This window comes from Lonchura striata, chromosome 4, assembly GCF_046129695.1.
Source record: "Lonchura striata isolate bLonStr1 chromosome 4, bLonStr1.mat, whole genome shotgun sequence".
Taxonomy (NCBI): domain Eukaryota; kingdom Metazoa; phylum Chordata; class Aves; order Passeriformes; family Estrildidae; genus Lonchura; species Lonchura striata.
The window spans coordinates 16,876,585-16,891,750 of record NC_134606.1 but is presented as its reverse complement, the minus strand read 5'-3'; the positions used below and the strand labels follow the sequence as shown (position 1 = coordinate 16,891,750).

General features: G+C 33.2%; 1 protein-coding gene across 4 annotated transcripts in view; it reads right to left on the bottom strand.

Moving 5' to 3' along the window:
- Positions 1 to 15,166, bottom strand: part of SLIT2 (slit guidance ligand 2) — a 260,586-nt gene that overhangs the window by 21,782 nt on the left and 223,638 nt on the right. For 2 of the 4 annotated variants that reach the window (XM_077782787.1, XM_077782788.1), the window contains 4 exons: positions 12,342 to 12,466; positions 12,103 to 12,200; positions 10,568 to 10,707; positions 6,946 to 6,972 (listed from right to left, as the gene is read on the bottom strand). In XM_077782787.1, coding sequence (XP_077638913.1) covers positions 6,946 to 6,972; positions 10,568 to 10,707; positions 12,103 to 12,200; positions 12,342 to 12,466 — 390 coding nt within the window. The remainder of the gene's footprint in view (positions 1 to 6,945; positions 6,973 to 10,567; positions 10,708 to 12,102; positions 12,201 to 12,341; positions 12,467 to 15,166) is intronic. The other 2 variants (XM_077782789.1, XM_077782790.1) reach the window with 1 other exon arrangement.

The following is a 15,166-nucleotide window of genomic DNA, read 5'->3' as shown; positions in this document are numbered from 1 at the left end:
CAAAAATGAAAACTTGTTTTCTACTTTTCCTTAAATATGACTCCATTTTTTGCATTTGTTAATGTACCATAATTATCTATAATCTGTTCTGTGAAAAGAAAAGAAAAAGAAATCTATGTAAAATGTCTATCCTTCCCTGCTGATAGAGGCAGTGGCTCTAATTTCCAAAATGGTCTTATAATCCAGAAAGTATTTTAATATGGTTAATTTTTATTTTTATTTATAACTTTATGAAAAGGAAACACAGGTTTGTAAACAGATCAGCAATATCTTGTTCCCTGATTAACTTATCAGATGACACCATGGATTGTGCACTTCCTAAACTTGTACTCACTGGTTTTTAAGGTCAGCAAACTTATTCCAGCATCCATATGAAGAACATATGTGTAATAAACAGGTATAAACCCTGTGCTTACTGAATTCAGGGACTGACTGGTCTGTTAAGACTCTGAAACTATGGAAGGAGTAGGAATGTCCCTGTCCTTTATTTCCTTTCAGTAATAAAATATGAGCTGGCAAGCAAAAAGAAGTAGAGCTGTACATTGCAATAACAAACAAAAGAGCAGAAGAAAGGAGGGAATGATCAGACACTTTCACTGCTCAAACTGAACTTGCTGTCAGAGGTGATATTTGGCATCCCTGTTTTACTGAGCTGAGCATGGCAGTGGCTTACAATATAGCAGACAAATAAACAAACAAACATAAAAAGCTGAGGAACAGTCTATATCAAAGCAAGGATAGAGAAAAAAGGCAAAACTGAAGCAGGAGCAAAGACAGTTATTGCCAGTTAAAAACACAACTGAAAAATGTATACTAAGTGCAATAAGACATGGGACCTCTACATCTTCAAAAATGAGAGGACAAGCCAAAAAACAGCTAGACAAATATTTTGCAGCTTTTCAAAAGATCCAGACTGGTTCTACACAAAGATTTTTAAAAAAAAGAGCAATAAGTAAATAAATAAATAATTAAATAAATACTACATTCCTGATTTACAAGTAGTGTGTTTTCTCTACAAACCAAAGGTTTGTAAAGGTTTAAGATAACATAAGAAAATAGCCCTCATGAACAGGTCACTTAATAGCCTCAGGAAGACTGTCAGTAGCAACATGACTTAGTCAATATATGTAGGAAATTGAATGGAGATCAATTGGAGACCACTGAGGATGACAAATACAAAGGATTATAATTCTACCCTCAAAGCCTCTTCAAGCTCTCAATAGAATTATTAGTCTGGAAATCTGCAACTGTTATGACTAGGTCAGTGCACAAAGAATCCTGAAATACCAGGGATTGTTAGCATCCCATGATATATTAAACAAAACCCAAATCCCTTTCTCTTTTCAAAGGGTTTTGTCTTCACATAGGATTTAGTCAATTTGCAGAACTTGTAAAAGCTGAAATCTCTTCAAAGAGCAGCAGTGTTTAAGAGTGAGATGTAAGTATGGGAACAATGAGTTCAGATTTTAAGGATCATGGGAGTGGAATAAGCAAAAATTACTATTGTTTTAACCTAGTTTGTGCACATTCCCATAGTTTAGATACACACCTATAAAATAACTAATTATGGCATATATTGTATATTAAATTACATCCAGAACTGAAAACTACATGACACCCCAACTACAAGTAATAAAAAATGTGGTTGTACAGTACTAATAAAATTTCTATAGAAGCATCTCTAAATAGTCCCAAGATTATTAAATATGACAGCTTATCAGAGAGCTTCTGAAAGTGACACATTGAGCCTATCCCCCAAGCAGGGCTGGAGCTTGCTGTCTCTTATACATTCACAGAATTGCTTCAGTGAAAAAAAGATCAAACTACCTAGAAAAAGGCAATTTAGGAGTGGCATGATAGGAACAAGCATTCTTACCATTCCTGTCAATTTATTAAACTGATTTTGCTACAGGACATTAATTTGGCTTAGATCTATTTTCATTGGCACAGATTTCTGAAATAACTTGAGTGGCAAACAGTTTTACTCAGTAGTATCTAAGTCTGAACATTTTTGTAAATCCTCCCCCAGGTAAAATACAGGATTAAAATAAAATACAGCATTTCTTAGAGCACACTGCATTTTAGTATTCATAGGTTACTGGCCCTAATATCTTCAGAACTATACTGAAAGCTGAATCAGCTGAGGAGTGCTCAGGGGCACTTGAAATCTCCTTATTTCCCACTCTTTCTTGGCTGTGAATCCTACTGAATTATTTGGCATTTAAGTTTTAAATAGGTTTACTGTTTTGAAAAATGTTCACTTCAAATTATAAAATCAGTGTTACACTACCAGGCATGCTGCAGCCAAATGGCTTGCAAACACCATCAAACATCACCAGGCATTTTTGAGATTATGGTCAGAGTTTGATCTGAGTACCCTGTAGAAAAACACACAGAAGCAGAACTTTTTGTGCTGTGACAGCAGGAAAGTAAGGAAACTTTTCCCTTGCATTTGCAAATTGTATTGTGAATCATATTCTTGGAGTTTTAGTTAAACAGTCAGTAGCAAATAGGAAACAGGATGGTGGCCATGTAGCAGAAAACTAATGTAAAAAATACTATGACCATAAAAAAGTTAGCTTTACTTACAGTACAACCTTCAGTTATTAAAAAAAAGTAGCATTAAAGACAGACTTGTACACAAGATCAATAAAGAAAAAATCAAGATGGAATCCAAATATGTACATCAGATACTCAATTTCTGAATGAAGATGTAAATACCAGAATAACAAAGCAAGATAACCCAAATGCAAGGTGTTGTACAGCTAATAGATAATAACTGCTAATATTAATAAATGCTAATAGATCTTTTTCTGAATGGAGCATTCTCATGGCCAAAATAAAACTGTTTCTGAAAAAGTTAATAAAAAAGGTAAGTGAATTATGTGATATGGAATATGAACCACTGAAAAAATATAGTTTCATGGTAAAGAAACTCCTCCCTCAGCATACTGAACCACCATTGTGTTATTAAGAATTTAAATGAGACAAGGTGAAAAGAAGTGGTTAATTTTGTTGAAATGAAAAGATAGTGATGGAAGTGAAACACTCACTGGACAAAAACCCCACAGATTTACCAAGTTAGGCCCCTTGGCTTTACTGGAAGGAAATATTAGAGAGTTTTCCGATTTGAGAAACATTATACAATGTTTAAAGTGCATACTTCAAAATAATCAGAAAAGGTTGTGGAAAAAAGTCTCAATTCAAGGAAGCTTGACACCAGTGCGTGAGAACATTCTTTTATTCATCTAATAATATTGAAACTGAGGCCTCTGTAAGAGTTGGGCTAAGTAATTATGTTTTTGAAAGATGGGAACATTTCTATATGTAGGAGAATAAGGAACAGACTAGTTTGTTTAAAAAAATGTAGTGGATAAAGTGTCAAAAAACCTGTGAAAAGCTTCCAAAGTTTAATTAGAACCAGCAAGAACTCTTTTCACAAGACATCTGGCTTAATTAATCTAAGGAAGTCTGAATTCTGGTATAGAGTAGCATTGAAACCAGTGGAATTATGAATGAACGTGACCCTCCAAGCTCAAGACAAATATTTACTGAGATTTTGCATAGAGTATGATGTAGACTTAAACAGTCAGACAACATCATGAAATACTGTTATACAATGATGATACTTTAGATAGGTAACCACAGCTGTATGCTTGCTAGATTCAGTTTGTGTTTCCTGTGTGTGTTAATTCACTCTTATGTCTTGATAAGTTTATAAATCAGTAAAAACTTAATCACAGAATACCAGGTTTATCCCTCAAGGATCATCTCCTGGAAAAAGCAGAAGAGACAAGATGTCCCAGCACCCTTTCCAGCTGAATCCTAAAAGTGTCTGTTGGAGAATCCACCACTTTCCTGGGAAGATTATTCCAACGGCTCTGTGTCCTTATTGTAAAAACTTTCCCTCTTTTTTAATTCTAAATGGCATCTCCCCAGGAGTACCTTGTACCTGTTACCCTTCCCTTTTCCATGTCTCTCCTTGCAAAAAAAGGGAGTATCCATTTTCCTTGCAGCCATCCTTTTAAATACTGGAAGAGAGTGATAATGTCTCCCCAAGACTTCTTTTCTAAAGGTTGAACAGACCCTTAATTACGGATTTTCCATTATATAGATACATAGTACAACAAATAATGAGTAACAAGGCAATGAGGTGAAAAGGCTGTACATCTTTCTTATTTTGAATAATTGGCCAATAAATTAAAAAAAAAAAGCAATGTCAGTCATTACATTTCTGAATGAAGAGGACAGCTAGCTCTAACAAAAATGGACGTGGGCTTCTTAAAGTAATAGCACATTGCTAATTACAGGCAAGAAAAGCTGAGTTTGATATTCAAAAACAACAACAAAAAGCTAGACAGAGAATCCAAAAGCAACAGTAGTCAGTCAGTTTTAATTATCAAAAGCCAGGTTTTTCCTAGAAGACTTATTTCCACTTCCAAAGTCAAAATACCAAATATTTTGATACCACAGACTAGAATAGAAAAATTTTATGTGTGTGCTTATATATCCATTTCATCTTCTGAGCTTAGTTAAGATATATTGTGAGTCTGCACTGTTTATGTTTTATTAATTAGGTGTCACTATCTGAATCTGTGACTGGAGGTCTCACTTTAATACTGTGACTCAAACAGCCAATAGAGTGGAGAAGGGGTTGGAAAATGTCAGTGCCATTTAACAAATTATATACAGAAAACTGCTGCATTTTTATTAAGTCTTGAGTTTGATGTGCAGTATACAACACAAATTATTTTAGGTCTCAAGCTCATTATTCAGAAAATACAGACAAAATATTGACTATATGAGGGACAAAATTTCTTAGAATTAGCAAAAGTTCGCAGTGACAGTAGTATGCAGTTTATAATCATAATCTGAATATTTTTTGTAATTTAATTTTACAATCAAATTGCTGGACTATTCCCATCTTTCACGATTGCATTAAGTAATTTAGCTATCTCCAGTGCTTGTGGGTCTCAGTATAAGATGAGGCTTTGTTTAATTTAGTTTAGTTTAATATTTCCATTTGTTTTACATTCACTGTTCACAGCAAAATACCAGTAACTTTTAGGCAGGTAAGCTTTAAAAGACAATTAAAATAAACAGAAGGGTGGATCATCGACCTGAATGAGTAAAGACAGTGATTAAACCAGAAGCAGGTTGCTCAGCTTGCCATGAATATCATGTATATTTCCCCTTTATGCAAATGCAGTAAAATTATTTCAATACTTGAGCTTTTAATATAGAATAGTAATTTAACGTATATTAAGCTAGATGAAATAGAAATTTTATGAGTGATAAAAAGCAAGAATAACAAATGCATCTCTTTATTCTACGAATCTGTAACACATGCAGTTCTTACAAAGATAGAAATTATGATCTAATTTGATGAAATTACTAAACTTTTAATCAAGTTTGGTATCACATGATTTGCACTTGATAAGTTGCATGCTTAAATTTCAGGAAGGTGCTTATCTGATTACCAAGTGAATTCAAAGTACTAATGCAACTCCTTTATTGCAGTGGCAAGAAGGTTGTGTCTAAGGCTTGCATAAACTGAGATAATTGCTTGAAATGGCCCCTTTTCCCCCTAATACTGTAACAATTCAAAAGATGTCTTGCATGATAAAACTGACTGATGCTCCAAGTACCTTGTAGACTATCAGTAACTTTCATGTTCAGTTGTCAAGCGAATATAAACATGTATCACATATACATCTGCTTAGTTTTGGACCCAAACTTAGTTCACATCCCCTGGATGTTTGATAATTTGTGAGGAATTTGTTCTTTCTATAATCAGTAATTTTAATATGTTACAGTTCACACTTGATAATAAACAAGAAAAACAGCAGACTATTTTTGCTGTCTTGATGAGTAGTAATAAAATGCAAATACAGCAACATATCTAAATGGAAGACGGCTTAAGCATGGAAAACTTGTGGCTGGAATAATTTTCTGAAAATATCTTATACTCTGCTTCAGTTACAGAGAAAATTTACACTAGGAGTTTAAATTGTAGGAATTATTCATCAGATATCTAAATTAATCAACATAGATGTTATTAAGCAATATAGATTATATAACTGCAGTCTTGCACAACATGTGATTTCATGGATAATTAATATACTTTTATTACCATATGTAATATATTATATTGCTTCAAGAACTGAAAATATATGTATCAAATTAATGGCAAATATACCACAAAAATATTAATTTGTTTTTAAAACTAAATATGCAATTTTATAAACATGCTGCCATTGATTATGCTAGATCTCAGATTGTATATATGATCAGATTGCAGAGAAAATGGTTTATCTCTGTTAGTGCGATAGGTGCTAAGCAGAAACTTAAAAAAAATTAAAAATCAAACACCCAAAGTTAGTGTCATAAATCTCTTCAATATTACCTTTCTTCTACCATAGCCCCAGATTAATACGGTCATTTCATTTTCTTTAGATATTTACAGCAAATAAGAAGCCACAGAATTGAGGAGCAAGATGATTGCCATTTGATACTCCAGCATATTTTCTAGTAACACAATCTACTGAAAATATTAAAGCAGAACAGTGCTGTAAGACAGAGAATATATTAGCACAGAACCAAGGGATGGTTTTAAGGTGAGAAGAATAAGGATTTCAGAACACAATAATGTAAGCTCTTTTTCAGTCCTATATCAATGTCTGCACAAATTTTTAATACATCTGAACAAAAGACATTGAATGCAGTATTAAAGTATTGCTGCACAGTGATCTGCATCTTTGACAACATTTTTTTGACATGTATTCACAGCAACAGCCAAGTGCCTAATTTCAGGATTTGCAGTGAGCTTTCTAAGTTATATCTATATACAATTTGGTAATTTGTAATAAATTAAATCCATGCACCTTTAAGAAAAGGAAAGTGAGAAACCAAAGTAAGTGAAAATAGGCTTAAAAGACAACTGACCTTTCTCCACTTCATTCAGATTAGCAGCTTGCAGTGACAAAGACAGAAGAGACAAAAGACTTTTTACATTGTAATACAACAGCATAGCACATTCAGCTAATGCACAACTATAGCAGCAGAGAGGTTGATATAGCAAACAAAGCAAGCTTCAAAGTCTCACCTCTAGCAGAACAAAACAAACAGAAAGATAAGAAGTACATGCCACCAGTGGTGTAAGAGAGGTTTTACTTCTGGATCAGTTAGCTCTGTGATCTAATGACTGACGACAATGAGCAAGAGAAATGATTATCTGTAATCTATAGAATGTACATAAAATGACCTGAAGTTTACTAGACTGGGGGTAAAATAAAGGAGATGGTAATGTTAAGAGAATAGCAAGATTAAAGAGTGCAGGACATAGTGAGGTATTTTAAATGTTTTATTTCTCCAGGTTCCATCAGAAACCCTGAAAGTCTGTTGATTCCATTTGCTTACTGTTGTGTCACAGTTACAGTCTATGATCTTAAGAAAGCTCATATTATAGTGCAAATACCATTCTTTGTCTTCCCACTTGTAACTGTGGTTGCTGTAAAACTTAACTGAGGCAGAGCAAAAGAGATTCCTGATTCTTATGCAACAAAATAAGCTTTCTAATTGCTTGTTTTAAATTATACAATATAGCTGAGAAGTGCTGATTTTCACGGGATTGTTAGAAAAGACAAAAGGAGATTGTTAGGTTTTACACTGCAACATCCTTTGCAGTTCATTTTGGATTCTAACAAATCCTCCACATAAAAATAAGACTTTATAGAAGAATGATTTACATTTCATACCAGCATGTTTCAGGTGTTTTCTTCCTTATACTGTGCTGCTGAAATGTAAAGCATATTTGCAGGTTCACCCAGGAAAATATTCTAGGCTAGTGCAATTCCATGTTGAGTACGTATATGCTGTGACATGTTGAACAAGAACAATTGAGACTATTTTCAACTTAATTAAAAGAGTTTAGAACAAGCCTGCAGTAATATTTTCCTGGTATATACACTGTGCCACTTATGGCTCAGGGACTTTCTGAGCTAGAGATCAATACCTCTGAATTTAAAAATCTTTGTATATACTGAATATTAATATATAGCCTGTTTTCCTGATTGTTAAAGAAGGGAATGAATTAATTTAGTCAAAAATCCTTTCATAAAATGCAAACATTAGAAATATGCATATATGACTTTAACCTGTTAGAACAAATATCAAAATCCAAATGTTTACAAAGTTCCCCATGAAAATCACTCTATACATACTTGACAGGGATTCTGTTATTTATCTTTCAACTCGGGTTATAGGTCAGAGAAAAAGAAAAGTTCTACAAATTATTTGATAGCTCATACACACTTGAGGAAACTGTACAATTACTTTATATTCTGAACATTACCCTTTTGACATCCTGATGTGCCCAGACTACCTTCAGTCTAATTCTTAGTACTAAAGGTTATTTATTATGTAAGACTGTGGATGAGAGATATGAGGACCCCTTGGTTAGTTCAATGTTTTACATTTTCACCTTAAAACTAATTTCAAAAATCATTTAAGATCTCACACATTGTGTCCTATTCTTAGATGGTTTGTATGGTAGATTGCATGGTGTACTGTAGAATTTTGTACTTTGTGTAATGGAAAACCTAAATTTTTGCTACAACTACTGTAAAATGAGTTGAAGCTCTAGTGATGCATTTAAAAAAAGGTGTCCTTTTAAAAAATAGTGTTGAAAAAAGTCTGATGAGCACATTCTCAACAGTTTTTAACTGGAGGCTTAAACTTACTGATTAGAAATAGATTGTTTTGATTTCTTTTAGAGCTGGTGAGAAGACTCTCACCTACTCACGTGTCTTACTGACTTCAGTGGATATTATGGCAGGCATTATAGCTGTAAAACTCATTGTATGATTATAGTAAAATTATGCACAGATAGGAAAAAATTAAAAAATATATGTCTTGTATTTTGACTAAAGAAGCACAACTGTAATACAAACATCATCCCATGGCATACTGTGAATCCAACAACAAGACTCTAATAGTTAAAAGCACCTAAAGTAAGGCTGAAAATGTAGAAATGAGCAACACAGGTAAAAGCACCTGCAAAGCTGCAGAGGAGGAAATCACTTCCAAGTGAATCATCTACTATGAAATAGGTATATGAAACCTCTTAGCGTGAGGACACTGAAGAGCAATACTGGACTGATGTGACCTTGTTTTGCATTCTTCCAGCCTACACAAGAGAATACCTGAACCCATTCTTAAAGAAGACAGCAACTGATCCCAGGGGAGCTGAACCTGAGTCATGTACACCTGAAATATTAATTGTAGGAGAACTGCTGTTTCTACTTACTGAGGCTGTTACCTGTTATTCCTTTCCAAGGCTTGAATTGTCAGTTGCACTTAGGTATTAAGGTATCGGTACTTGGCAAAACAGTATTTTTTCTTACAATATTATGTCTGTCCTTCCACATATGGATCATCCACGTATTGTTTAGTGGATTTTTGGCTTTTGTATTGCTTTAGATATTGTAGCTTATCCTGCATAGAGGAATTTCTATCAAAAATTTACCCAGAATAAGTGCTGGATCAATACCTCTATGCAAATTTGAAGCTGTATTTCTTATGCTTGTGTTTTAACATTTTCACTTGCTGTGCACTCCCAATGTTTAAATACTGACTTTAAATTTGAATGCCCTGAAACAGGGGAGCAATCCAACAGTCTGTAGAACTACTGATGGAAACACTTTGGATGAGAAAGGACTTAGTTGGGTTTTCAATAAAGAAAATTAATTCATGCATTTACCCCTCCTTACAGCTTCCCAGAACTCAAATTTGATTGATTAAAGTAAACATATAGAATGGTTGAGTAGAATTAATTCCCAAGTTGTGGTAGATTTTACATTTATTTTTTATGTATTTCAAATCATAATGAATTCAAACTAAATGTTCTTCTAGTGGTCATCTATCTGATAGAAAATAGATCTAATTAGAAGTGCTATAAAAAATACCAATGCAAACAATAGATCCTACTTCCTCCATGCTGCTGTTCCAACTATCCTCCATTCCCACAGAGACCATGACAGCAAGCAAGAGATCCTCTGTCACAAAGAGAAGGATACTCTTTGGCTTGGCTGCCAACTGAAAGAAACAAAAGACTCTTGTATTTTTATTCTGCATAGGAAGCGTCACACTTGGTATTAATATTTCTAGTGGAGTACAGGACAGCATCCAGGGGTGCCAAATACAGTTCCCTAATGGCACAGACAAATTCTTTATAGTAAAATGGGGATTAAGTAGAAAAGCAGATTATTTTTCAGATTTCTACAGCTACAGAGGTCCTCCACTGGGGTGTCTAGGCAAAAAGTAAGGAGGGGCATATTTTGAATAACATTTAAAATACAAAAATGCTGTAATTTCAAAACTAAAAAAAAAGGAATTAATCAGTGGACATTAAATCTAGTTTTGACTACAAACCATACAGGAGAAAAATATGGAAGGACACCTGATATTAAGTCTGTTGTAGAGTAACTACTAATACACCTGCAAAGTGAAAATATTACTCTTCTGCTAGGAATTCTTGAATTATCTGTGCTTTCTCTTATACTCCTACCTGTATATTCAGGTGGACAAAGGCAAGTATAGTTATTAATTCCATCCACACAAGTAGAATTGTTTTCACAGTCATTGTCTTCACAGTCATCAACATTTACTTCACAGTTTTCACCTTCAAATCCATCTGCACAAGTGCACCTGTAATACAGAAAACCAAATAACCACATTTTAGGTGAGGAATCCAGACAAGTAGTTCTGTAATTAATTAAAGTAGTTCTGCAATTAATAGAATTACATTAGAATTATAATATTTCACAACAGAACATGGTTGATATAATGTAAAAAGCCCTTTTATCAAACAATCTCAAAGCAGATTTTGTGTTTTAAATTACAGAAAAATGCTTATAAAGTCATATCTTAGTCTTTAGTTTTAGGACCCTGATAAATTAAATCATGGAGGATTACTTTTGAAAAGCATTCTTCATTTACATTGTGAGATTATATTTCTTATGGAAAGTGATTATTTTGGTTTTTTAAAGTTAAATGCATGGAAAATATTGTGGAATCAGCGATTACCATGTAATAGTAGTTTTCCATAATCATTCAGTTAAATGCACCAATAGAAAACTCTCTTTAATATACATACATTCATATGAGAAACCAAAGCCTACATAAATTCGACAAAGCAGTAATTTATTTTTTTGCTTGTAATCATGTTTCTGCAAAACAAATACATCAAAATAGACAGTAAATGTAAAATACATTTTCATGTACTTTGCACTACCTATAATTTCTGAAGCTTTCACTATGAGATTGCTTTGGTTTTCAAAATATGTAGTGATCAAACAAATAAATGAAAAATATAAAATTCTAAGGCATGACTATGTCAATTTAAATTCTTTAGGTATAGTATTAAGACATATACACTTAATTTTTAATAGAAGACTATTTAATCCTTGGGCAGTATTTGGATTAAAAGTAAGAATAATGTCATAACAAATTGCAGGATAATGAATCGTATCTTTGTGAAGTGTCATTTCTAACAAGCTTGAGGTGTAGATTATTAAATGACTAATAATCTCACATAAGAATGCTAAAGAACTTTATTTCATAATTCATGAAGTACATCTGGAGTAATTGTACTGTGTGATTAAATAACTCAAGATTAAAAATGCTCACAGCATGTTTATCTGCTGGCATAGTGAGTTTCAAATGAATCATTAATTTTCTGTTTCACTGGGATTTACATTTTATCATTTACATGCTGTCTGTTGAAGTAATACACACAACAACAGATGAATTATGAGATTTTTTCAGCAGGGATCTAGCTAGCTATTAATTAACATAATGGAGTCAATACTATGCTGTCTTGACCTGATATGCCTCAACAAATCACAGTAATTTGTTATTGCTTTTAACAGATCCAAAGCTCTAGAAGCTTTCCAAGGATGACAACATGTTCTGAAAACATCTGAAGTGCTAAAATCTGTCTTTGTGGTGCTCTTACCAGCAAACCTAAAGATTAACATCAACATTACTTTACCATAAAAATCTCAGTAGTTTTTATCCTATTATTACAACTTAAAAACCTACCAGAAACCATCTTTTTCTCCTTCTTTCAAATGACAAGTTCCACCATGGTTGCACGGGTTACTAATGCAAGCATGAATGGGAATATCACAGTCTTGGCCCTACAATTATACAAGGGAACAACAATTATAATTTAAGAAGAAAATACAGACACTAGTGGAAGGGAGACAATGAATACTTAAAGGTTTTTAAGGATAAGCTTACATTTCAGTGAGCTTTTTTCCTTTTCATGCAATACCTACCTTGAAACCATATGGGCATGTACATCTATAGAACTCAACTGGGTCATTATTACAGGTTCCATCGTTTTTACATGGATTTGATAAACAGGGATTACACTTTGCAAGAATATTAACATCCACGGGCCCTTAAAAATACAAATTGGTAAGTCAGAAACAAGCAACTATTCATTTACATTGGACAGGATCTATCTGACATTGATTTAAATTATAAAATTTATATTTTTGACTTTATGGTGTTTCTATATTAATCAAGTGCTGAATTGCCCTCCATTCTTTTGATGGCCAGATAAAAATGGGATTGGATTTTTGATTGAATCATCACTTTTTAGTTTTTGTTAAGAGACTGACACCATATGATTCCCATATCCCTATCCTCTGAAAGCTGTACAGTTTTGATCCATGATAATTGCATTTCCTTTGTATTAGCAAAATGAAGAATAAAATTTCAGCTTTTGTTTTGTTATTATGTAGGAATTGCCAGTGAGAAAATGGGCTATCACAGTTTTCAATCCTTCCCATGATGGTGTTACTGAGAACACTTCTTTAAATGCATTTTTGCTCTAACATATTTTTTATCTGCAGCATCACCTAGATGGCAAAATGAAATGGTAAAATTACCTGTAAATTCCTTGAACATCTGCAAACTGCAATGTAAATTGCATTGTCCAGGCTATCTCATCATAAATAGATCTATACTATTTCTTCCTTATGGGTCAGCCATAGTTCTGTGCATTACTTTGTTAGTTGAGCCCACAAATAATAGACTGTACCTCAAACCTATGTGCAGTCTAGCTTCTTCTATTAATGATTATAATGGAAGAAATCAGAAATGGAAATTGACAAAATCCTAAGTTTCAGAACCCATACTTGAGCTTTGACTTAGACAAATCTTATCTCTGTTATACAGATATTTTTGGGGTTTTTTTCCACTGTAGTTTCCCGGTTTTACAGCCACTTTATGGTGAATTTTCAAGTTAGGAAGCTTTGTTTTTTTGTGTCAAACAACTGAAGAAATCACCGGTTGCTTGTTAAAAATTAGAAAACACCTGTCTGTGTATGAATAATTTAGCGAAGTTTGATTACTGTAAGAGAAAATGGGTGACTTTGTCAAATGCCTATTAAGAGAATGAAGATACATTCTATATCTCCAGCTCTATGGCCTGGTGAAAATACTGCCTTCAGTTTGATTTCAGATTTCCCCTACTACAAAGAGGTTCACAGATGAACTGCACCTTTGAAGGAACAAACAGTGATTTCTTCTAAATGGAAAAAAAAGAAACCAAAAAAAAAAAACAACTCCTGGTGCTTATTAGAGCAATTGTCTGATTGCTCTATAACAGGTTTTACAGAAAATGAGCCAAACTGCAGAGTTTTCAAAGCTAAAAAGGGCTTTTCTTAGATATAGGGCTTTGTTCTATTTTTAAACCTAGATTGCATAACTTTCTTGTTTTTCTCTGCAAATTAATCTCACATTAATTGTAAAGGAGCTGGTCTGGAAGGAAGCCATGTGATTGTATGGATTCAGTAGGGAGTGTTAGACAAAGAGTGGGTGACCTTTTAATTTTTTTTTGAATCTGCAGTTGCTGGTATCCTTCTGTGTCACAGCTTGCACACAGAACATGGTAATATGTGATGACACACTTATTGCCAAAGCCATAATTATTATGGACTATTAATTTTTTTTCTCTTCAAAATAATGTAAAATTATAAAAATAATTTTACATTATTTTGAAATAGAAAACTATACCTGGTCAAAGTATCTGTTAGATCAGCACACAGGAGAGGTAGAAAAGTTGAAACAAACATCATAGAATCAACAGCTAGAAAATCCTAACTGTACTCTAGACTATTGTTGATTATTGAGTATATTAAGAAGCTCTGTGAAAAAAAAAAAATAAATGAAAGAGGCATAGACATAGAAATTTGTAATACTGTGCTGTAGCCTGGAAGTCAATCCTTCCTTCTATTTATTCTGAATATTATATCCTCTTTGCAACTTTTCATGTAATAAAATGCTAATTAATTGGCACAAATTAAAAAACATTCAGTAACTAAGCTTTTGTTCCAAATGGATTAGCACTGTAAATTTCACTTCCAAAACAAAGGCAGAAAATGGGAACTCAAGTCTCAAAAAAGAGAGTAAGCAACATTATCAGATTTTGTACTTGATTTATTTCAAACAAATATATATGCAGTGCCAAATATGAATTAATATTTTGAGTTATCATTCTTCAGTTGTAAGATCAAAAAAAATGTAAAGGTAGTTTTGGAACCTATTTTCATTTTCACTATGCTGTTCCTTTTTTCTTCCTGCTTGCATGTGTTAAAAGACTTGTATATCAAAAATAATTTGGTTTATAACCTTTTGGTTAGTTTAGTTTTTCAAATTGTAGATATCTATGTTCCTGAGTAAGCTCTGAGGAAAAAATTCTTTTGTAAACCGAGAAAAACTAGCAGTATTTTATTAACATAGATATATACACATAGCTAAGATGTTTTAAGAAAAACCATGACACAAACAATCTCAAACCAGCTTCTAAAGAAACCTGTTGCAGGAAAAACTTTGAGCTCTGGCTCTCTTGCATGTGGCCTCTAAAGCAGTATTTACACTGATAATGAAATCACCAGTTTTAGTACAATGCAACGGAAGTAACAATTTCAGTTAGATAACTCAGCTTTTAAACCCAAACTTTTGAATTAAAAAAACTGCTCATACAATGTACTAATGATATATCATGAATAATCATCTGTAAATTCATCACGGGGGAAAACGAACAGTATGCATGCATGTCTTAGGAAAGAAGTCTGCTTGAGGTACACAAAAG